Source organism: Dipodomys ordii, unplaced genomic scaffold (genome assembly GCF_000151885.1).
Source record: "Dipodomys ordii isolate 6190 unplaced genomic scaffold, Dord_2.0 Scaffold1, whole genome shotgun sequence".
Classification (NCBI taxonomy): domain Eukaryota; kingdom Metazoa; phylum Chordata; class Mammalia; order Rodentia; family Heteromyidae; genus Dipodomys; species Dipodomys ordii.
Window position 1 is genome coordinate 26,834,654 of NW_012267217.1, and position 23,915 is coordinate 26,858,568.

At 34.7% G+C, this 23,915-nt stretch overlaps 1 protein-coding gene across 3 annotated transcripts in view; it reads left to right on the forward strand.

Moving 5' to 3' along the window:
- The window catches only part of Fndc3a (fibronectin type III domain containing 3A), a 118,102-nt gene that overhangs the window by 35,564 nt on the left and 58,623 nt on the right, over positions 1-23,915 (forward strand). For all 3 annotated transcript variants that reach the window (XM_013009434.1, XM_013009443.1, XM_013009446.1), the window contains exon 3: positions 1,455-1,530. In XM_013009434.1, the coding sequence (XP_012864888.1) occupies positions 1,455-1,530 (76 nt within the window). The remainder of the gene's footprint in view (positions 1-1,454; positions 1,531-23,915) is intronic.

A 23,915-nucleotide genomic window follows, 5' to 3' on the forward strand; every position in this document is an offset into this window, starting at 1 on the left:
GAATAAAAAAAACAAAATTGTAAACAGCTTGTATTTGAAACTATTAAGATACTAATGATTTTAAAATATAATTTATATATAAAGGAGATTATTTTGACCTATAGTTTACATTTATTGGTAAAACAGTTATATAGACTATGTATAAGAATAATTATATTTTAGCCGGGCGCTGGTGGCTCACGCCTGTAATCCTAGCTACTCAGGAGGCTGAGATCTGAGGATCGCGGTTCAAAGCCAGCCCGGGGAAGGAAAGACCGTGAGACTCCTATCTCCAATAAACCACCAGAAAACCGGAAGTGGCGCTGTAGCTCAAGTGGTAGAGCGCTCGCCTTGAGCTGAAGAGCTGAGGGACAGCGCCCAAGCCCAGAGTTCAAGCTCCACGACCGACAAAAAAAAAAAGAATAATTATATTTTAGCATTTTACCATTAAAGTTTGTAGTGTCTTTATATAAACCTGTTTTTCTAGTATGTCCAGGATCCTTATAATTTGACTCGTGAGGTTAGCAGAAACTATTAGGAAAACAGGAGAGATATGACAGGGTGCATAAGATGCTTGAAAGAAACAGCTCTTTTCCAGGCACTAATTTTTTGCCATTTACCTTTGAAGAGTATCCTCAGAGTTGGATACAATGCCTTATACTTGCAATCCTCTCTACTTAAAAGGTAGGATTTCAGGACTTTGCCTTGGCAAAGAGTTTGTGATGCTCTATCTCAACCAATTTTTTTAAAAAAGGAAAGGGAGGTTAGGCATAGTGTTGCATGCCTGTCATGCAATTGCAAATAGGAAGACCATGATCCAAGCCAGGCAGACCCTATTTAGAAAAAAAACAAGCAAAAAAGCATAAAGGATGTTACTCAACTGGTAGAACAACTGCCTAGCAAGTTCGAAGTCCTCCCTGAGTTTAAGTGTTTCTAGTAATTTTCTTTTATTAATATTTATTAATTTAGTTTATTTCTTGATATAATTTTAGTTTATCTCTTAAAATGATTTAACTACATTCAAGTAGTATCAATTCATGCTCACCTACCAATTTATACTTTAGACAAACAATAGTTGGCAACTGATGAACTCTTGACAGATAATCTAAATATTCTGGATTAACTCTGTGTTTAATTATTGAGTGAAGTTCATTGACATTTTGATGAAAGTTTGCACTGGTTTCTTTTTCTTTTCTTCTTTCTCCCCCAAGTACTGGGATATGAACTCTGGGCCTTGAGCTCTTGAGCCATTCCCCCAACCCTACTATTTCCTTTTCTATTCCCTTTACTTCTGGCCTAAATTTTACCTAGGAAAAACTCATTTTAATAAACCAACATTATTAGTGTGTGTTCTCCATTTTTCTCAGTTCCATAAAGTGAAATAGCTTACATCTGCTTTCTAGAAACATTTTGTTTTTTAATATACTAATGTGCTCTTTTATTGATTTGAATAATCCTTCTTTTCCTCATTTTAGGTTATTCTGGTACAAGTTAACCCTGGGGAAGCATTTACAATAAGAAGAGAAGATGGACAATTTCAGTGCATTACAGGTAAGAATAGTAATTTATTGCCATTTGTAACAACAGCAAAAAAGTATGACACATAATAGTATACATGCCTGTAGTTTCTTCCTTTCTTTCTCACTACCAGTGCATAAAAGCACAAACACTGAACACTGTCATTTGTTGCAGTAGCATTTCCTAACTTGTCTGTTTGTCCTAACTTCTTGACTACTGTTACTATATTTGATTGTTCATGTTACTTCTCTCCTCAAACCTTCAGTGAATTCAGGCCAGATTTCTATAGTCTATCCCCTCCAACATTGCTTCCCTTGAGTCTTTTTAAAGTGAACTTATTCACTGGCTCCTGAACTTTTCAGTACTATTTTCTCTACCTAGAATTTACCCTAGTCACCACCACTGTAGTCTGTCCAAATGCTACCAGTACTTTAAGATTGAGCTGAGTTCTAACCTTTAACATACTTGTCATAATCTTCCTTTACTGAACATTTCCTTAGCGATAAGGGGTTGTCCTGTGAATTATTTCATATTTTAAAAGAAGCCCTAGTTACTACTCACTGCCCACTTATACTTATCCCCATTTATTCCAACTAGAATTATCTCTAGACATCAGCAAAAATCTTTTGAGGGAAAAATTGTCCTCAGTTGATGAGAATCATCATATGTGAAGATGAGACCAATAGATGAGTCACTGGCTAATATGGGTCCCAATCTAACATGACTGCTATCTATAAGAATGGAAATTTTAGACAGATACATAGACACAGGAAGAATGTCATGTGAAGATAGACATATACAGCTTGCTGGAATTTTCTTTTTTGGGGGCGGGGGGTCTGGTCATGGGGCCTGAACTCTGGGCCTGGGCGCTGTCCCTCAGCATTTCAGCTCAAGGCTAGCACTCTACCACTTGAGCCACAGTGCCACTTCCGGCTTTTTTCTTTTTGCTTATGTGGTGCTAAGGAATCAAACCCAGGGCCTCAAGCATGCAAAGCAAGCACTCTACCACTGAGCCACCTTCCCAGCCCTTGCTGGAATTTTTAAGACAAGTAATTCCCAAGATTGTCAGGAGACAACCAAAATATAGAGGACAGGCAAAGAATAGATTTTCCTGCACATCCATCAGAAGGAACCACACTTACAAACATTTAATACTTCTGTTCTTCAAAACTGTGAGACAATTATTTCCTGTTATTCTGAACAGAGAGAAATAGAGACAGAGACACTAGCAGTAATATTTGGACACACATAGAGAGAGAACCTGAATTTAAATCCTAGCCCTCTACCTATATGATCTTGCACATGTTACTTAACTTCTGTAAGTGCATTTCTTATAAGTAAAAATCCCATCCTGGTTAATTATTATTAGATAATTTTGAGGGTTAACTAAAATTTATGTAAATAATATACTCTAACCCACACGTGACAGCCTATAAAGTATTCAATACATGGTAATAATGCTGTGATATTATTGTTTGTAGAAAGTAATCCCTGTCTTCTCTGAAAGCTCATAATACCAATTATGGGACAACTTATCAAATAATTGTGTTATTTTGTTATTTCTTCAAGTTGTACTTTTAAAATTATTAAAAGATTTACTATTTAACCTAAAATTTTTATTCAGTGTCCCCCACTAATTCTAAACAATGAGAACAGAAAACATGTATTACATTTCTTTGTATCCATTTCAATTCTTGGCTTTCAGTATATATGGAGTATCTAATAATTTTTACTTTAAAGTAAGTAGGGTGACTATATACTTTATTATCACCCAAATTAGGATAGCTTTTTATATTATATTGTATATGGTAAGGAACTTCCTCATGACATTTCTACATATATAATATATTTTTTATCATATTCACCCTTCTATTAATCTTTCTTGTTTTCCTTTATTTTTTTCCCCCTAGTCCTGGGGCTTGAACTCAGGGCCTAGGCACAGTCCCTGAACTTCTTTTTGTTCAAGGCTACCACTGGAGCCATAGCGCCACTTCTGGCCTTTTCTGTTTATGTGGTACTAAGAAATTGAGCCCAGGGCTTCATGCATGCCAGGCAAGCATCTACCACTAAGCCACATTTCCAGCCCTCTTGTTTCCCTCTCTTCCTTTCCCTTTCCCTTTTTTCCTTCTCCCCTTACTTAGTAGTCCTCCTTTTATTTTCATGACCTTAGTTGTTTTGTTTTGTGTTGTGTTCTTCCAGTTTCCATAAATGAGAGCAAATATGATACTTGTCTTTGTGGATCTGGCTTATTTTACTTAATGTGATGATTTATTCTCCAGATCTATCCATTTTCCAGCTAACAGCATATTTTATTATTCTTATGACTAAGTAAAAAAATAAGCCACATTTTCTTTCTCCATCTTTGGGCACCTCAGCTGGTTGCATCATATGGTTATTGTGAATAGTTCCACAATAAATATGAGTATACAGCTATCTCTATAAGTTTATTATGTTCATAGTAAGTTGATTCTTTGGGGTTCTGAACCCAGAAAGTGGTATGGCTAGACCATATAGAAGTTCTATTTTTAATTTTCTGAGGACTTGACATACTGATTTCCATAATGGTTCCACTCATTTACCAGAACGAATAAGAATTCAAATTGAGATACTTTTGAGAGTATAAAACCTTAATTACCCTGTGATTGCTGTAAATCAAGACTGTCCTTGGCAAAGCAGGTTATATGGTACTTCCTTCCTTCCCACTTTATTTAAGCTTTCTAATAAATTTAACTCTTTAACCTCTTTCCAGAAAATTAGCTCAACATTTAGCCTGTCATCTGAAAAACCTTACATATCTTAGAACAGCAGTAGGGAATGTCTGGCCTGTAGGCCATTTAAGGCCCTTGAAGTCATTTGGTACATGATGATATAGACACATATGTTTCTTATATGTTTCTCCTCAGCTACCCATAGCTGCCAATATTGTTGATTTTGTATGACCTACAAATGATGTTAAAAATATATGAATAGCCGTGTTAGAGTTAGAAATTTGTCTAACTGAAATTTCTCTAACTGGCAGTTAGGACACTTCACGATAGGGAGTGTTCACATAATAATAAGCTTAAAAGAAACTGTAGGTCAGGCTCTGGTGGCTCATGCCTATAATCCTAGCTACTCAGGAGGCTGAGATCTGAGGATCGTGGTTCAAAGCCAGCCTGGTTAGGGAAAGTCTATGAGACTCTTATCTCCAATAAACCACTCAGAAAACTGGAAGTGGTGTTGTGGCTCAAGTGGTAGAGTGCTCACCTTGAGCTGAAGAGCTGAGGAACAGCACCCAGGCCCAGAATTCAAGCCCCACGAGTGACCCCCCCCAAAAAAAAGAAAAACTGTAAGACTTATAAACAATTTAATAAACTCTGCCTGTCTTCAGTTTGCCAATTAGGTTTTCATGAAAATAATTTTAATTTTTGACTGTGTACTTGATTGAATGTCTCCATTATAGCAGATATTTTAGAATTTGTCTAAAAACAGTATGTTTGTCAAATTGTGTTCAATAAACATTGCTTATATTTGAAAGATTTAAATTAATATTGCATCAATCTTTTCAAGTACATTTGCAAATGAAAATATTCATTACTGTTTCAGTGGAAAATAAAATACAAGAAATACTAATCCCAGTCAGATAATCAAACCTTAAATTATAAATTTCAGTGTTTAGTTTATAACTGTAATCTGTAAACCCCCTCCTCATAAATCGATTGATTTTATATGTGCAGCAACCCCTTCATTCAGTACCAAAAGGCCTATTTTACTTCTAATGTGCCTGGAGTACTAACAGTACTAATTAGTACTAATAGTATTATTTGGAAGACATTTTTTTTTACAGGGCCAGGTTTCTCTGTTTCACTGGAAATCAGACAGCTCATTCTGTACATAATACATTGTAAGAATGAAAACTCTTAAAATTACTGGACAGAATTTTTAGGAACACAGGAAAGGACAAAGGGAAACTTTTTTTCTTTTCTGTGTCTATCCAGATTTACAAGATGGAATATAGATGAAAGGAGTAGTAAACTGGGGTTAAAATCTTTATAAAGACCAGTATGCCCTCACACTTCTTGTATATATCCTGAAAGAGACAAAAACAGGAAGAGAAAAGCCTAATGACTACTGGAATTAATCTCCTCTTTTTATTCATTGTTAGTTTCTGTCCTGGTAAATTCCTTTTTGAACTACTACTGTAGTTAGCAATAGCAAAGAGTAGCAAGAAAGGCAAAGCAACAGATAACAAGGAGAAAGTCTCAAAGAAGGAAAATTAATACAACAGTGAAACTAGGAAGAAAAATAGATACTTGTGGCCCTAAGCCTCCAAATTAGGAAAGTTAGTTTGGTTTGCTTTTATGAGTTAGTGCTACTTTGGAACAGAGTTTTTTTTGTTTTTTTTTAAGAAAAGTAGATAGATAGCCTGGAGAGAAAATACTGATCTTATTTTTCCCCTGTGGATTTATTTAGTATTTCCTGAAGTGTATTGTATTAGTTGTTAGGAATTCAAAGAAAACTAAGACATAGTTCCTGCCACATTCAACATCACAGTGGCTGGAGTTTTGGCTCAACAGTTGAGCTCTTGCCCAACGTGCCCAAGGCCCTGGGCTCAATCTCTAGCACTGATGTCTGTCCTCCCATAATTCTTCACCTTATTGAACTCTTACATACCTAAAAGTGCAGTCACCTTTGGACTACTTCCCAATTTGCTCTTCTGCTCACTATTTGATTTATTATACTGTCTAATTTGAATCCCTGCCTCATTTTTCTTTTATGCCATCTCTAGCATGTCATTGGTTTCTGCACAGATGGAAATACTATCTTGAATTTCAAATTTTATACTATTAAGAGATTTGGGCCAAACAACTTGATGCTTAGATGTTTTTGTACCATAGTGCTTTGATAACATGTCAGCAAATTGCCCTCTGATGAGAGATACTTTGAAATTTAAGTCATTTTCCCTTAGTAACTTATAAATAGAAAATTATTTATTAAATGAGTAATTGTATGTCCATATTAATAGATCTCTGTAGCATGTGCTAAAGACAGTTTAGCATGTGCAAAATTTTATTTTGTGGGACAGTAAGCAGAATAGGAAATTCAGCATGGTTTCTAAATTTGGGTTAGTAGGAAGGTCATAGAAGCATATTTTCATTAAGAATATGTGGCAAATTCTTAAGAGCCCTATTGTGGAGTTGGCTCTTCGAGTGATAAATTAGATATCTGTTCTGTGAAACTCTTGCTTTGATTTTTCTCATCTCATAACCCTTGATATACACACAATTAACTTTTATAAGTATGTATAGCCCTAGTTCCTTTCAGAGAAACAAACACATTTCTCTATGTTCAATAGATGTTTTGAATTCAATGAAGAAGAGAAAAACTAACATTTCCTGAGCCGCCTTATGTGTCAAGCAAATAACTGTGCCCCATTGCTTATATATAAGTAGTTTTAGCACCTGTAGGAGTAATGGTCTTTATATCATGCCAGAGTGACTCCTCAAACAGAGGAGCTTCAGACCCTGTTCGCCACAACCAATGATAGTGCCCTCTATAGTACAAGAGAAAAGGACTTAACTTTATAAATAGAAATTTCTTATTTTAGCAGAATTAGAATTCACTGTGAGTCATCTATTGAAACTCATTTCAAAAAAAGAAAACAAATGAAATCTTGGACTAAAAATAGTTCAAAACAAATGGTGTTTTATGCGGGTTAGATGATAATTGTGTTAACACGTGTAAAAGATGTGTTGACAGACTGGGATTGTTCCAGGTAAGGTAACCAAAAGGACACTGAAACATAAAATCATTCTTATGAAAGACTGTGAAAATATATTAAGGATGTTGAACCTCAAAAGAGTTACTTGGAAGACATTGTTCTCTGTACCTCTTGAGGTCAGAATTTAGACTGACAAGTGAGAGTTATAAAAAAGCAGATTCTGACTCAAGGAAGAATGTCCAGCAGTTATAGATATGTAAAAATGTAGTTGTTGTTTTTGTTATTCCAGAGTTCTATCATTCATGGTGTAGGATATACTATAAAAAGAAGAAAAACATGGAAAGAGTTTAGGTAAATCAAATATTCATTCTAAGTAAGGAGTCTTTGATTCTAGAATAACCTCTTAATTAAACGTTAGCAATCTCTTTAGCTAGTTCTGAGAATGAGTGTTCAGAAGGAGAACTTAAATTTAACAATATGACTGTGCAGAGGCACATTTCCTAAAGTAATTAAATGGTTATTGCTCATAATAGACCTATAAAGAGAATACCAACTAATTAATTTACTAATACCTATCACTGATGACTATCAGTACTTGGGAGAGAAACGTGCTAAACTTCTGAATCTTATAGGAGCAGAAACAATTATGCTGTCTTTCTCTGGCATAAAATCTTATTTAACTAAAGTATCTTCCATTTTGTTTCCTTAACAATAGAAATTGTCTTTTCATCTCTGATTCTGTCTGCTAAAATATTACTTTTGCTAAGCAGGCATTCTATTGATAGATTAAAATGAATTGTTAAAATATATGCTTGTTTGCCTTACTAACTCATAGATACCAAAAATAGACTTTTTATACTTAGAAATATTTTAGTATCTTAGAATCTTCACTGCAAACATCGATTAAGATTGTTTATAGACACATCCATTTGAGTATACAAATAGCCATACCTATATGTAGACCATTTAATGAAAATTGCTGGATTTCTGCTTATTATTTTGTGGTTTGACTTATGTATAGAAAAAATGTCAAAGTGAATTAAAGTTTGTTGAGAGGTATCATCGTTGATTCTTTATACCTCACTTTACATAGGGAAGCCAAGAAACTAATGAACAATCTCAGAAGGTGGCAAGGTATTTTTGGTTTTTGGTTTTGGCTTTGGACTGTATAGTCCAAGCAAGCCTTGAACTCAAAACCCTCCTGGATTTAGCCTCATGACCCTCCCCACCAGGATAAGAAGAGCAATAAATTCCATCTTCAAGTCTTGTATCTTTCCCTTTGGGTTCCAGATTGCTCAGACCAGCTTCCCAGATCTTCTTATTGCTGCTGTTGTGTCTTTTTGCTCTACTAGCTGGGGGTTAGTTTCTTTCTACTATTGTCCTTTCATTCAAGAAGTAGCCAGCACTGTTCTTCCTGTGACAAAAAATATAGAACAAGAAAATTGAAGTTGGGGTTATGAGAGGGTTATGAGGGTTATAAGATGCTATATAAAGAAACATGTAGACTTCCATAGAAATATTTCAGTCTCTTAATAGTAGCACACTAGTAGTCCAAATATGTAGTCATATATCTAGTCTAGATAAGGCTCAAACTGTACAATAAGTATCATGGAATGTTATTAAATATCATAAGAGAAAGGAACAATAAGTTTGTGATGTTAGGAAGAGACTTATTTGCTGAAGGCTTCTCAGTGGTTTTAATTGCTAATTTTCATTATGAATTTTCAAGGAGTGATTGTTATTTTTGGTATCTTCTAAACTTTTGTTGGACATGAAAGCCTTTTCCTAAAAGCATATTATCCCCATTTTCAGAAGATCCTATCTTTGAATAATTTATCTTAAATTTCAGCTTCTAATGTTTTGGTACTCATCACCATATTCCAAAACTAGATAGATAGATAGATAGATAGATAGATAGATAGATAGATAGATAGATAGATAGATAGATAGACTGAGTAGAGGAGAAAAATGCCAGTGTAAAGAAAAATAAAGAATCTATAGCAAATTAGAAAAAGCTACCTTCTTAGATGTATAGAGCCTTGCAAATCCAGTACAAAAATAGACAGTAGGTAGGAACAGACTTATCAAGAAAGGGAAAAATAAATGTCTTTTAAACATGGATATTTCAACCTTACTCAAGAAAAATGCAAACTAACTCCAGATTGACAATTATAAAATTATAAAAATTATAAAATTATAAAAAAAGTTAGATAGCTACAAGTGTAGACGAAAATGTATATTAGTATAAACACTGAGATTTGCTAATGTCAAAACTAAAGTAAGGTAAAGATCTTAGAGATCTTTCCCTCTTTGACACAGCATCTATTTCTAGTAAATTCACCTATAGATATACCAACATGAAATATTTGTATAATGGTATTCAGTAAGCATTGTTGAAATAGGAAAAGTTTGAACAACTTGAATTTTGGTAGAGAAATAAGTATGGTATATTCTTACAGAGGAATACTGTGCAACTATTAGGAGATTGAAACATCTCTGACTATCAGTAAGGAAAGATCTCTAAGATAAATATACAGAACAGAGTTTGTATTTTGTAAAAAATAGGCACATAGTTGCTTTCATATTTACAGGATATCTGAAATGATTCATAAGAAATGCATTTCACTCATAAATTGTTTTGTCAAATGCAACTCCTTTGTACAACTACTTAAAGATAATAAAAAATTAAGTAAATGTTATAAGAATAAAGAAAAATAAACTAAAAATGTTCTGCTTTGGGAAAGAAACAGTATGGTTGAGGGAACAATTTGTAAAAGGGAGATTTCAAACCTCCAATCAAAATATTGACTATTTCATAGCCACAAGCAAAGAAAACCTTGTCCCCTTATCTTTCTGTACTTAATTTCATCATGAAATGTCACCATAGCGGGTCACTTGACTTGTAATCCTAACTAATTAGGAGGTTGAGATCTGAAGATCTCAGTGCAAAGCTAGCCCAGTCAGGAAAGTCCATGAAACTCTTATCTCCAATTAGCCACCAGAAAACCAGAAGTAGAAGCCTGGTGCTGGTGGCTCACGCTTGTAACCTGGTTACTCAGGAGGTTGAGATTTGAGGATCACTTTCAAAGCCAGCCCAGGCAGAAAAATACATGAGACTCTTATCTCCAATTAACCACCAGAAAACTGGAAGTGGCACTGTGGTTCAAGTGGTTGAGCACTAACCTTGAGCTAAAGAGCTGAGGGACAGCATCCGGGCCCAGAGTTCAAGCCCCATGATGGACAAAAAAAACAAGACAAAACAAAACAGAAGTAGAGCTGTGGCTCAGAATGGTGGAATACTAGCCTTGAGCAAAACAGCTCAGGGACAGCATCCAGGCCCTGAGTTCAAGCCTGAGTTCAAGACCAAAAAAAATCACCATAAATAAGGATCTGGTTCTTAGTCTGGTAAATGTTAGATATAATAGAGTTCCTATTTTTCTCTTTTTTTTCTTCTCAGTCTAAATAGCACACCATAGACCTAGTGGGTTTTAGTATACTTTTCCCCCATATTAAGACAGTTAGCTGACAGGGACTAAACTGAAGAGGCTGGAAAAAGTAGGGTAGAAGAGGATCAACAACAAATTATCAGAAAACATAAAACAATTGAGAAAGATAAGGCATTATAAGCCATCGTGGTGTAAAAATGTATAGAAATGTTTTCAACACTGCTGGGAAATAGTCTTTGGTTTCTTCTATGGAACAATCTAAATTTAAAGATTATCTCTAAAAAAGAACTGACAATTGTTCTCAGCAGGTTTTATGTTTTGCAAATATTCCTTTCAAATGATTGGTTATTTAGAAAAGAAAGCTTAGGCTGTAGGAAAGCTCTTGACCAATGATGGTTTCATAAGAAACAGCACTTGTTAAAGAGGTGACACCAAAGCAAGTACCTGAGAAAGAGTTCTTGATGCAATTTTTAGTTGCTAGATTAATCATGATAGAACCTAAGGTTGGGAGACGCTTCCAGCTCCTCTTTCACTTTGACTTTCCAGTCTTGCTGGAAAGTGATGTTCCTTTATAAACTGAGGAAGTATAGTTATTTAAATGTACAGGACTAGTTTCTTTTCAAAACCTATAACACAATGTAAACTCTCACAAAGTTCTTTTATTCTCTGTTCCTTGTTGTAGAAGAGATTTAAATTTTTCTGTGGGTACATTTAATTTGGAGAGAAGTTTTTTTGCATGCATGTGTGTATGTCAGAAATAGATGGGGCTTTATTTCACCTTTGCCTTTGTCAGTGTAAATTTTTAACATTTACAACAGTGCAATGAACATTATTAATGAACCTATCACACAACTTCAAATATTTGTCACATTAGCCTTTGCTTTTAGAACTCTCATAATGTATAATAGATCTTTCTACTCTTCAACATTTCTTTTTTCACTCTTCTCCCTCTTTCCCTTCTTCCCCTAACCCCCAAGACTCTTGCTGAGATGATATTTTAAAAACCTCATAATACACCATCTTTTCTAATCCATCTTTAATAATAAAATGTTTTATGTCCAATAATAGTAGAACTAAAATTATTAAAGGTAATAAGACGGAAGAAATAGTGAGGATAAGATCTACACTGAAGTTAATTATTAGGTCCTGGTGCAATGCTCTAAATATGACCTCAATGTTATTTGTTAAGCATATCATGTTATATAAAATGCTTACTAAATAAAAAATATCTGCACATGATTGTATGAAGAGCCTTACTACAAAGGCCATTTTCCATATAATTCATTTGGTTATAGAACCTTAAGACGTGTTTTTAAAAGTCCAGACCCTAAATCAAAATCTCTGAGGAAAATTAAAATTAGAATCTGTTATATGGAGGGGATGTAATTAACTATCTTTAAAGATTGGCTTAGCACAAACCATTTTACCATTAGCAGTACTAATTTAATATAGTCTTCATAGTGGATGACTGCACTGCCATGTCACTTGAGTGCTTGTTTAACTTCAGTGGCCTTAATGTTAGCTCCTGGCAGTATTTGCGTCATTGATCTGTATCACTGCCCTGTGATGTCAATGTGTGGGTGTTCAGTTAGTGAGACATAGTTAACCTAATGTGCTGCAGTAAATCCCAAGTTCTGTTTCCTACTGGAATAACAAAGAGTGATTCATCATCATTCATATTAGACTGGTACTAAAAATAGCAGTATTCACATGCACATTGATATAACAGCCTCTGGATTTCTACCCACTAAAAATAATTTCTTGTTTAAAAACAGAGGCTTGCTTAACACATTTCCTATTTCAAGTTAACCTGTTTATGTGCAGTTCAATTTAATGTGAAAGGTAAATTCTAGCCATAATAATAGACTTATTCTACTTAATGTGTTTATCACAGACACAGCTAAGTTCATAGAAAATCTAATTATAATCATTTTCACTTGCCTTTACACAGATAAGTGAAATTATCCATAATTCTGTCTCATACTCAGGCCACTAACATATATTCTGCTTTATTCAAGCTTTAAAAGGAATAGTAAGTTGCCAGAGATAATCCTCTAAATAAGCATAAATAATGAACTTGATAATTTCTATCCCCTCTATCTCCTCCTGTTTCCATATAATCCCAAATTATAATCACCAGTTTGTTAATTCCTAAACTTGAGTCCAGGTCTAATTGCCAATCTGGTGTGAACAAATGTTACCATAGGTTTTAGCCTTAATAAATAAGGCTCCTCCTTTGAGAGATTGACATTGAAGATCTCATGGTTCTAGGCCAGCCCAGGCCACAAAAAAAAAAAAAAAAAAGTTTGCAAGTCTCTATTTCAAAGGCTAAGAAGCTGAGCATATGGTGGTACCTGTTATCCCAGCCACAACAGAAAATATAACAATTGTGGGCCAAGAAGAAAGTGAAACCCTATCTCATTTCATGATAATCAGTGCAAAAATCAGGGAGAAGGGACTAGAGGTGGTATGGCTCCCAGGTAGAGTTGTCCACCCACAAGTATGAGTCTCTGAGTTCAAACTCAGTCCAGACAGATAGACCTACCCTTTTAAGAAGGTAGCCTTCTGCCCCAGTTTGTCTAGGCAGTCCCAGTTTATACCTATCATATTGGTATCCAGTCTTGATATCTAACTGGTTTAACGTTTGTTTCAGATTTGTCATATTTTAAACAGAATAATATTAGTAGTTCTACTAAAGTGATAAGCCATAATGTGTTTGGTCAGTCACTATTTTGCATTTCTAGCCACAAACTTAATTTTCTCTAGTATGTAATTTATCTATCTTTGTGTTTTCACTTTAACCTACTTTTAAAGCTCAAAGACAACTAGAATAAACCACTGTCTTTTTTCCTGACCCTGGTGATAAAGCTAAGTCAAAGACAGCAGATTAAGATAAAACTAAATGCTTAAATGCCTTAGCCCTAGATGGGTTGCTGTAACGTAGTACTTCACGCCAAATAATTTAAAGAGAAATTTATTTCTTATTTCTAGAGCTGAAGAGTCCAAGGTTGAAGGCTTACATCAGATAATAGCTTTCTTGTTACATCATAACATGGCAAAAGGGCATAACGTGGCAAAAGACAAGAAATATGCCAGTTCAGGCAGGGCCCTTCCTTTTTAAATAAAATAAAGCCACTAGTTTGATCATGTGGATCCAACCCTCATCACGTCATCTAACCCTCATTACTCCCCAAAGTCCCCCCTCAAATGGCACCAACATGTGCATTAGGAGATTTAGATTCCAACACATAAGTTTTGGGGCACATATTCATGCCACGGCACTAAGATATAAAGGGCTAGAAACTTAGGCTTTTTTGTAGTAGTAGTAGTAGTAATGGAAGTATTTGATAGCCTTTGCTATCTGGTTACTTGGTGTCAGCAGGTCACCAATTAGAGGAAACAGTAGGAAGCATATACATCCAATAAATATAAAATATGTACAGACAATAAAATGTAAATATTCCTGCCTTAGGTTGTATAAAAATTCTCTGAAATGGTTTTGTTGTTTATTGTAGTATTTGAATGTGTAAGTAGTACTTCACAATGATTTTTTATTTTGCAATCAATCTTTAGATCAAGGATAAGTTTTGAAAAATAAGGCCTGATGCATTCAAAAGATTATAAGAAAATGCAGTGATATTTACCTGCAAGAATATTTAAAGTATTATGGTACCTGTGAAAGAAAATATTTAGACCTAAAATTTACTCAATAAGAAATTATCCTATACTTAGTAGAATGTACTCCAAGCTTACCGGACAGTACTTAAAACATTACAGAAAAGAGTCCATCAGTGCTATGAGCATTAAACTTATTAATCATGAAATACAACAAGCAATTTAAATATAATCTTAAAACATTACAGAAAAGAGTCCATCAGTGCTATCAGTATTAAACTTATTAATCATGAAATACAACAAGCAATTCGCTTTTGGGGAAAAAATGATTGGTGTCATTACAGACACAGGAAACATAAAAGAGACCTATCAATCAGAAAGCCAACCAATTCTCACTATTGAATCCAAAGCCAAGCTCTGTAAGGAGAAAACAGCCAAGATAATGGAGACAGGTTAATTGTCCATCTTCTCCATGACAAGTGCATGCTTTCTCTATTATATTTCTTTTCTAATAAATTTTTCTAGCATTTTTATTTTTTAAAAAGACTACATTAAAAAACTTTTCAATTAGTGGTAAGAAATTCAGCTAATCATAGCTAATAAATGATTAAAATATATGATACTAATAGTAGTTTATATTTCTCTTTAGTATTCTGATACTATAGACTTTTAAATGTTATTTAATGTACTTGTATATGGTTTTAATAGAGCATTTTAAGTAATTTAATGGGAATCATTCATTCTTTTAATAAAATACATAATTATATAATGCAATTATGTTAAAATTAAATTATTTTAATGATTTTTATTCCCCTTTGACTTTCAGATGTGTCCCTGATTGATATGCACTGTTTCTTCTCTTTCCCATTACCAGAGGTCAGCCAACCTGGGGAAAAACCTTTTTCTCTTTTACCTTTAAGAAATTATTCCCAGCTGGCTCAAACCTGTAATCCTCGCTACTAAGGAGATCTGAGAATGATGTTTGAAGCCAGCTTTGACAGGAAAGTCTGTGAGACTTTTATCTCGAATGAAGCACCAAAAAGCCAGAAGTGGAGCTGTGATTCAAGTGATAGAGCACTGTAGCCTTAAGGAATAAAAAAGCTCAGGGATAGTGCTGAGCCCCTGAGTTCAAGCCCCAGACCAGCGCATGCACACACACGAAAAAGGAATTATTTCCAAAATAAACAACAAATTCTGGCAAAAATTAAGATTGGGGAGAGGGATAGGGAAACTTCCTACACTATTAGTGAGAATGTAAATTAGTGTGGCCACTATGAAACTCAGCAAGGAGCTGCCTCAGGAAACTAATAATAAAACTACCATATGTTCCTACTATGAACGCTTGAGCATATGTCCAAAAAATGTAAATCAACACACAAGATAAAATATGGAACCAGTCTCTGTTCACATACACATAATCACATATATATATATATATATATATATACAAACAATGGAATATTTAACCATAAAAATGAAGGAAATTACATCATTTTTAGCAAAATAGATGGAACTAGAAATCATTAACTAAGTTGAGCCAAGCTCAAGGAGATAAATATTAGGTCTTCGCTCATATGTGAAATCTAGACACAAAAATAATTCATGATTATAAAAGGGGTCTGTTTGAGGGGTGAATCAGCAGGTGGGATGAGGAGGAAAAGGAGAAGGAGTGTAGGAGGAATATTATAGTAGTACGTTTTGCACATGTATGAAAATAGCACAGTAAAACCCACAAACACTGTTAAAGGTAAGGAGAAGGAGATAATTAAGAAAGAATAATATACATAGTATAATTTCATCAAAGTACATTATATACTTGCAAATATCACAATGAAATCCTTGTGTACAATTTATGCTAATATTTATTAATTCCCAAATCTTTATCTGTAAATTTAGAAAAATTTTGTTCATCTGAGAAATGAGGATAAAAATAATTAAGTGGTTTTTTATTAAGCTAAATTTATTCAACATAAAAGTTTTTTTTTCATTGTGGCATTAACTACTTCCCATTGTTTTAAAGTTATGGTCTTGTGAAGTAAAGTGATATAATAAGATATACTTCCTACTGCTTGTCATTAATTTCTTCTTCTTTTAATGTCTTAATTTGCCCTAATAAAAACTTTATTAATGAGGCTGCAAAATTAGTTTTGAAAGTTTATTACCACTTAAATTCAAATGCTTGAGACATAATATTTAGAACACATCACCTGTATTGACCATTATATTTCTAGTCTACTAAATTGTTCCCACCTCTTCCACCCTCCAGTTAACCTAAAATATATTTGGCTTTTAAATGGTCTTCACATTTGTTTTCTATGGGTAGTCATCATATAAAATAAAACAACATTTGTTAATGCTTTAGTATGCATAAGTAAGGGAGAAAATTATAGAGAAAGAAAATAGAGCCCTGAGCCCAGTGGCTCATGACTCTAATCCTGGCTACTCAGGAGGCTAAAATCTGAGGACTATGGTTCAAAGCCAGCCAAGGAAGGAAAGGAGGGAGGGAGGGAAGGAGGGAAGAGAAGAGAGGGAGGGAAAGGAGAAGAGAGGGAGGGAAAGGAAAAGACAGGAAGGGAAAAAATTGTAAGTAACTATGGACAGATCTGCAAAATGACTCAAGCCATTGAAGGGAAAGAAGGAAAAGCATAGGTGGTGAGCAAATGAAAAGATTTAAAAGTCAAGAAACAGGTTTGATTTAAGCCCAGGAACAAAATTATAGGTTTTAACCCTTCATTCTTCTTATAACTGTTAAGACTTTTGTTGTTGTTTGGTTGGTTGGTTGGTTTTGTGGGTGTGGGTGTGGGTGTAGGGTGGTATGCCATTTCTGGGCTTGAACTCAGGGCTTGGGCATTGTCCCTGAGTTGTTGGTTTTGTTTTGTTTTGTTTTCCTCAAGGCTAGCCCTCTACCACCTTAGCTACAGCTCTGCTTTTTGGCTTTTGGGGTGCTTAATTTGAGATAAGAGTGTCACAGACTTTTCTGCTTGGACTGGCTTTGACTGCTATTCTCAGATCTCAACTTCCTGAATCGCTACAATTACAGGCATGAGCCCTTGACACCTAGCCACATATAACTGTTGATTCCTCCTTAACAATAGATTCCCTCCCATGCAGGAGTAGTTTAGTAGCATTTATTGGCTGCTTCTTGAATCCTTGACACTATACATCAGTTACTGTCTAAGTTGAGTGAGCCTAACATGTTAGGTATGTATGTATTCAGAACCTACATTTAAATACTACCACAAAAATCAAGATCATGGTAATGGTCAGCGTCAGTTTTTTGAAGCATCCGGTACATTTTTTGTAAAGGAGAAAGAGTGGTGTATTTCATATCCCTCTCTTTTTATTTTTATTTTATTGCTTGATAGATTGCCAGTCCTGGGGCTTGAACTCAGGGCTTAGGCTGTCCCTGAGCTGCTTTTGCTCAAGGTTAGCACTCTACCACTTGAGCCACAGCACCATTTGGCTTTTTCTATTTATGTGGTACTGAGGCATCAACCCAGGACTTCATACCATTAAGCCACATTCCCAGCCCTAATCTGAAACAACTTTTTACTGAACTGAATGAGTCTGCTTCTTAAATTTTCTGACATGAAAGTGACCCAGATATACTATTACAATCTACCAACAACCTTTTAATAGCTGGTCGTGTTTACTTATTGTTAGGGGCAGGGGAGAAGTCGACCCTTCTAGCTTTTAATTGCCTCTGCACAGACAAACAGTCCCTTTCTCCAAATCATCTATCTGATTGGTTCAGTTGTCTTAGCTGCTTCATTTTCAGCCATTTTGGATAAGTGGTAAATTCACTGGATTTTATACATAGTGGAAATCAATATTGGGTTATTCCTGCTTTTTTTTTTTTCAAGACAAACCAGTAGAGTCTTATACTGTGGTAGTATGAGCTATACTTATCTACAGAACTAGTTTGACATTGTGTTCTTTGTTATATAGTTTTAATTATAGCTCCTTAATCTACAAACCAGAGTGCTTTTATGGTCTAATTCTAGTAATGGCATAAAAATAACCCATTTATGTAAATTTATGTGTATGCTGGGACTGGGATTTGAACTTAGGGCCTCAGGCTTTCACAGAGCTTTTTGGCTCATGGCTGGTCTTCTACCACTGGAGCCATGTATCCAGTTCAGCTTTTTTGCTGATTAATTGGAAGTAGAGTCCTTGGACTTTTCTGTGAGGGCTGGCTCTGCCTTCTAAATAGCTTGGATTATAAGCACTTCAGAATAATTTTTTCTTATTAATTTCCCTTCTTTAATTTGTTATCAATTATTATGTTTGGTGGGTTTTTTTTTTTGCTTTAATGCTGTGAGTATATTTTAACTTGTTTTATTTTTAACCTTTTTTTGGGGGGTCCGGTCGTGGGGCCTAACTTTAGGCCTGGGAGCTGTCCCTCAGCTCTTCAGCTCAAGGCTAGCGCTCTACCACTTGAGCCATAGCCAGGTATAGTTATATGATGTAATTAGGAAATATTTGAGGTATACTGTGTTTGGATCTTTTTCAAAAGCAAGACTTCTTGTATGTTCTTTGTTGTTGTTTGGTCTTTTGTTTTTTTGTTTTACTGTATATATAGTTCTAGGGATCACACTTAAGACTTCTACCACTGATCCACATCCCAGCCCTTTTTATATTGACTTTATATTGACTTTAAGTCTTTAATGCCCTTTTGATAGGACCTAACTCTATACTCTTATTGTTTTTACAGTTGCCACTAGTTGTAATGTTCAGCATTAGTGAAAGAATCCTAACCTAACTTTCAATTATAGTAAGAAAGCTATAGGTTCATTCATGTTTACTAAAGCCATTCAGTAACCTACACAAAAAATTTTCTGTAGGATTAAACAGAAAATTGAGATCATTACAGCTTATAGAACATGGTTTGCAATGATTATTTTTCACTTTCCCATTCTTATTATGGCAAAAGAAAACTTAAAAATATAACTGATTTTCATTGCTATAATATTGTCTCAAATACTTTCCAAGGAGTTCTCTTAAATTAAGAGCAAGCAATTGCTTAGATTTCTTCATAACATTTTAACACTTTAACTGACATTATCTAGCATTTCTTGGACTATTTTTCAGATACATTTGTCAAGACAAGCACTACAATTTTTCTTGGGTGACAAAATTATATACTCAATTTTGTGCCAATCACTTTACAAATATGGGCTCTTTTAGTCCACATTATATTCCTGTGAAGTGGAATAGTTACAAGTTATCATAGTTACAAGTTATCACTAGATTTAGATGGGCTAGCTCCAAGCTCCATGCTCACCAACATTACCTTATGCTGCTCCTGTTGTTAAAGATATGACAAATATTTTAAGTTGCAATAAAATGGCAGAAAAAAACTAAAATTCACTTGTTAATATTTGATGCAAATAAAAAAAGTGATTCATGCAGTATTAACGAGGAGAGAGTAGTATTTTACCCATTTAGGGGCACGGTCTGGTTCATAAGGAGCATAATAGGCTGTGATCAGGAGTTTAGACGACTTCTAGTAGTAAAGAATTGCTTATGGATTTTAAGCAGAGGAAATAGACTTACTTTTTATTACTAGAGAATGGGAGCAAGAAGACCCATTCATAACATTCATACTCAGAAAAACTATTACATGTCCTATGAGAATTAAAATTCATATAAACGTAAGACCTAACATTTCTCTTCCTAGGTTTGTAGAGTATTTTAAAGAAACAAGGGGGCCAAGAGACATATAGAAATATGTTCATGGTAGCAGTGTTCTATCACACTAGATTCTGTTAATCTGCTTTTACTTCTTTGGTGATATGTCAAGTCTCATTCATAGTTTAAATACTATGTATGTAGATGCTTACTAGACATTTCTAATGTTGCATATCCAAATCTGTAACACCTGATTGTCCCAAATACTGCTTCATTCACTTTGGTGATATTACAAGCAATATTGCTATGAATGTTACAAATCCCATTCTTTGGTAAATATGTATATTTTCATTCCCCATATAGCTAGAAGTAGAATTACTAGATCATAAGGATTAATATGTTCAACTAGTGGGTAGTTTTGCTATTTCCACAAGTAGTATATACAAGTCAGATGAATTCTTTTTAAATATAATTAAGGTACCATCTTAAAATCCAGCAGTGTCCATCCCCCATTTCATGCAAAGTAAAATCCAAAGTCCTTATAGTATCTATAAAACCAGCCCAACAAAATGTTAGCTCATGTCCCTCTTTATCAGAAAGCCCTTCTGTTTTCCCCTTTACTGGTGCTGCTCTGGTGACATGAGTGTCCTTGTTTTATATTGAACATGCCACTTGTTCTCCCATCTTAGGGTCTTTGTCCTGGTGGCTTCCTTTATATACACATGACTTATTCCTTCCTACCTTTCTTTCTAGGCTTTGCTCAAAAGTTACCTCAGTGAAATCTAAACAAATCTCTGTATAAAGAATATGGTTGAAAGAAGAAAAAGATGCACATTGTACATACACATAAGTAGACACATTGAGCTGAAACCCCTCTGTACAACTGTTGAAAGACAAAAATAATTTTAAATTAAAGCAGATTTTTTTCAAAAAAACTGCAGAGTCCAAAAGATAGTGGTAAGCAATTCATATTTATTTACATGAAGAATAAAAGAAATGTAGAAACTACAGCTTATGAAACTGCATGAATAAATCTTAGAAAAATTATAAAGGAGAAGGTTCTGATGAACTTATATTTTACTATAAAACTCAAAATCAAATAAGCATTTTTTAGATTTTTTATGATTTTTTTTCTTTATAGAATTTTTTCCCAGTGCTAGGGATAAACAGAGAATCTCATGTCTTTTTACTAAATCCATACTCCTAGCCTAAATAAAAGATAACAATAAACAAATAACAATAAAATAATTGGATGAGAGAGAGTAACTAGATGTAAGAATATTGGTGTGGTCTGTTTGGTTTGGTAGTAAGTTTATAGCCATCACTTTAATGTAAACAACTTGTATTATTTTCCTTTATATGTATCAACTATTGGACAGTAACACTAATAATTTAAAAGTGAACATGAAGTCAAAATAGATGTTAACTTTGAGAAAGTTAAGAGTAGTGGCTGATGGTGTCACAGGGCAGAGTAGAAAATAAGTTATGTGTGAAACTTTACCATGTTTATGGTCACAGAAGGATGAGAAGAAGGTGAGGATACAGGGCAAGATAGAAATTATTAATATTAATAAAGCATAGTCCCAGAGGAGAATCAAATTAAGTAATGGAGAGATTTCTTTCTTTTCACAATGGAGATAATACTTCTAAAAAGTACAGAGGTAAGAAAATTTTGTAAATAACTTTAAAAGAGTTCCATTTCATGTTGAGAAATATGGTTGAGGTCAGGTGGGTGAGACATTTGAAAGTGTGGTGAGGATTTCTAATAATCATTTTAGGAATAGGTCACTGACCAGGAATAGATTTCTAAATAACTTTGTCAGCTGCATTAAGACTGGCAATCTGAGAATCGTGTGATTTTTTTTATAGTTCAAGTCTAAGAAAAAAGAAAGTAATATCTGATTAAAATTGGAGATTTTTAAGGGAGACAAGTAAAAGATGGGAATCAGACAGGCTATGAAGACATTATTGGATGAAGAGAAAAGGGAAGGTCTATATTAGAAAGAAGTTATACCAAAAGGAATCGAAGCCAGAAATGACTTACCTTAGTACTTGGGAGGCTGAGGCAAGAAGATCATAAGTCTGAGGCCAGTGTGAACTACACAGTGAGTTCAAGACCACAGCAGGGATAAGGACAGGTGGAGGATGAGATAGCTAAATTCTAAGTATGGCTTTTTGAACATGGCTTACTAAAATCAGGATGAAAGAGAAGGAAATAACAAACCTGTGTTTTGGACATTATTATATTGATGGATAATAGCTGGAGCAAAGGGGGAAACTCACTATTAAAGTTCTCAGTAAATAGTGTGAAAGCCTTGAACAAGGAAAGGGATAATGCATTACGTATATCATGATCTCAAGGGGAAAGAAACTTTAGCCTGAAACAAGAACAGTGATAATGGAAAGCAGCCTGAGCATATCTGGAGACTTATTAATACTGCCTTAGAAGAAAATGAGTAGCTGCTGGAGGCAGTTAGGTTTCATTTAAAGCAGTACAGGAACAGGTGTTAATTAAAAAGGTCAAGGATACATGGGTATTTATTCATAATGGGAGAAAGGTCCCAGAGAACACAATAGGAAGGATGAATTGAAAGATCATCAGTTGAAGAGGCAATAAGTGGGAAAACACAGCTGTGGGCAAACATGCACCAAAATGAAGAATTGAACTTTTTAAGGCATGGCTAGGTATACTGGGTCTACCATTTGCCAGTAGGTTCCATTAGAGGGATTAGAATTACATGAATCAGATAATGAGTACAATTCTTTTCATACAGTATCTTCTTTTCCTTCACACTCTCCCAGTCACTCTCTTCCATCTCCACCTACAAGTTGAATGATTCACTTTCATCAGTGTCCCATGAACTCCACTGCTGCACTTTTCATGTTTTCCTTTGAGTTCTATACCCTACTCCTCCTTCCCTCTCAAAGAAATACACATGAATACACCAAGCATAAAAAAAGAATTACCATTCTTTGAAATGTCAGTGTATTTTGTGCTTAAATTTATCTAATTTGATCATCACAGCAGTGTTTTGAAGTGGATATCACCTTTTGACAAAAGGAGACTAAGAAATGAGAAGCGAGCCAGAGCAACCAACTCTGAGACCTTAGAATAGTAATTGCCTTTACAATAAGTATTGAAATTATTAAAAATGTTTTAATACCAATATTTTTATTTTCTTCTATTGTGCTTCTTGTTACAAATCACAATCATTATTTGTATTAGCTGCTAATAAATTTCCTCAGCACTTAAACAGTACCATAAAATAATGAATGGCCTTCCAAAGTTTAGTCTTTTTCCATTCTGTCACTGAAACACAAATCTGATCCTATCTTTTCACATTGCCTGGATATGTGAGAATGTCATCTATTAGCATCTTAATGTTCAGTTTAAATCTTTTGTCAGAAAAAAAATATAACACCAACAATAAAAGTAGTAGTGTTAGTCAAGCACAGTAATCCACACCTGTAATATTAAGCTCTTCAGAGACTGAGCAGGAGAATGACAAGTTCCAGTGTGGGAAGTCTCATACACACACACAAGTTCCAGTGTGGGAAGTCTCTCTCACACACACTCACAAATTCCAGTGTGGAAGTCACACATACAAGTTCCAATGTGGGAAGTGACACACACACACTAGCAGCAGAACCCACCTAACACACACACACACACACACACACACACGCAGCAGAACCCACCTAAAACAAAACCTTGAGGAACATATGTCAGTCAAGTCATATCCCATACACAAGGGCATTTCAGTCCAAATCTTTTAAACCAATATCTTTATGCTGGCAGCAGAATGTGTGGATGAATTAGGATACAGTGCATCACTGTTGTTAGTGTCGTCAGTGAACACAAAAGAGGATACTTTTACAACAAATGTACATATAGTAAAGTATATTTTGATGAGCGTTTAAGTTGTCTCATAAAAAAAATCTGAAAGACGGTCATGTTCGGGCAGCAGCAGAAAAAAATCATTTAGTGTTTTCTGAGTCCGGAACGGTGCTAGCAGGAGCCTTTG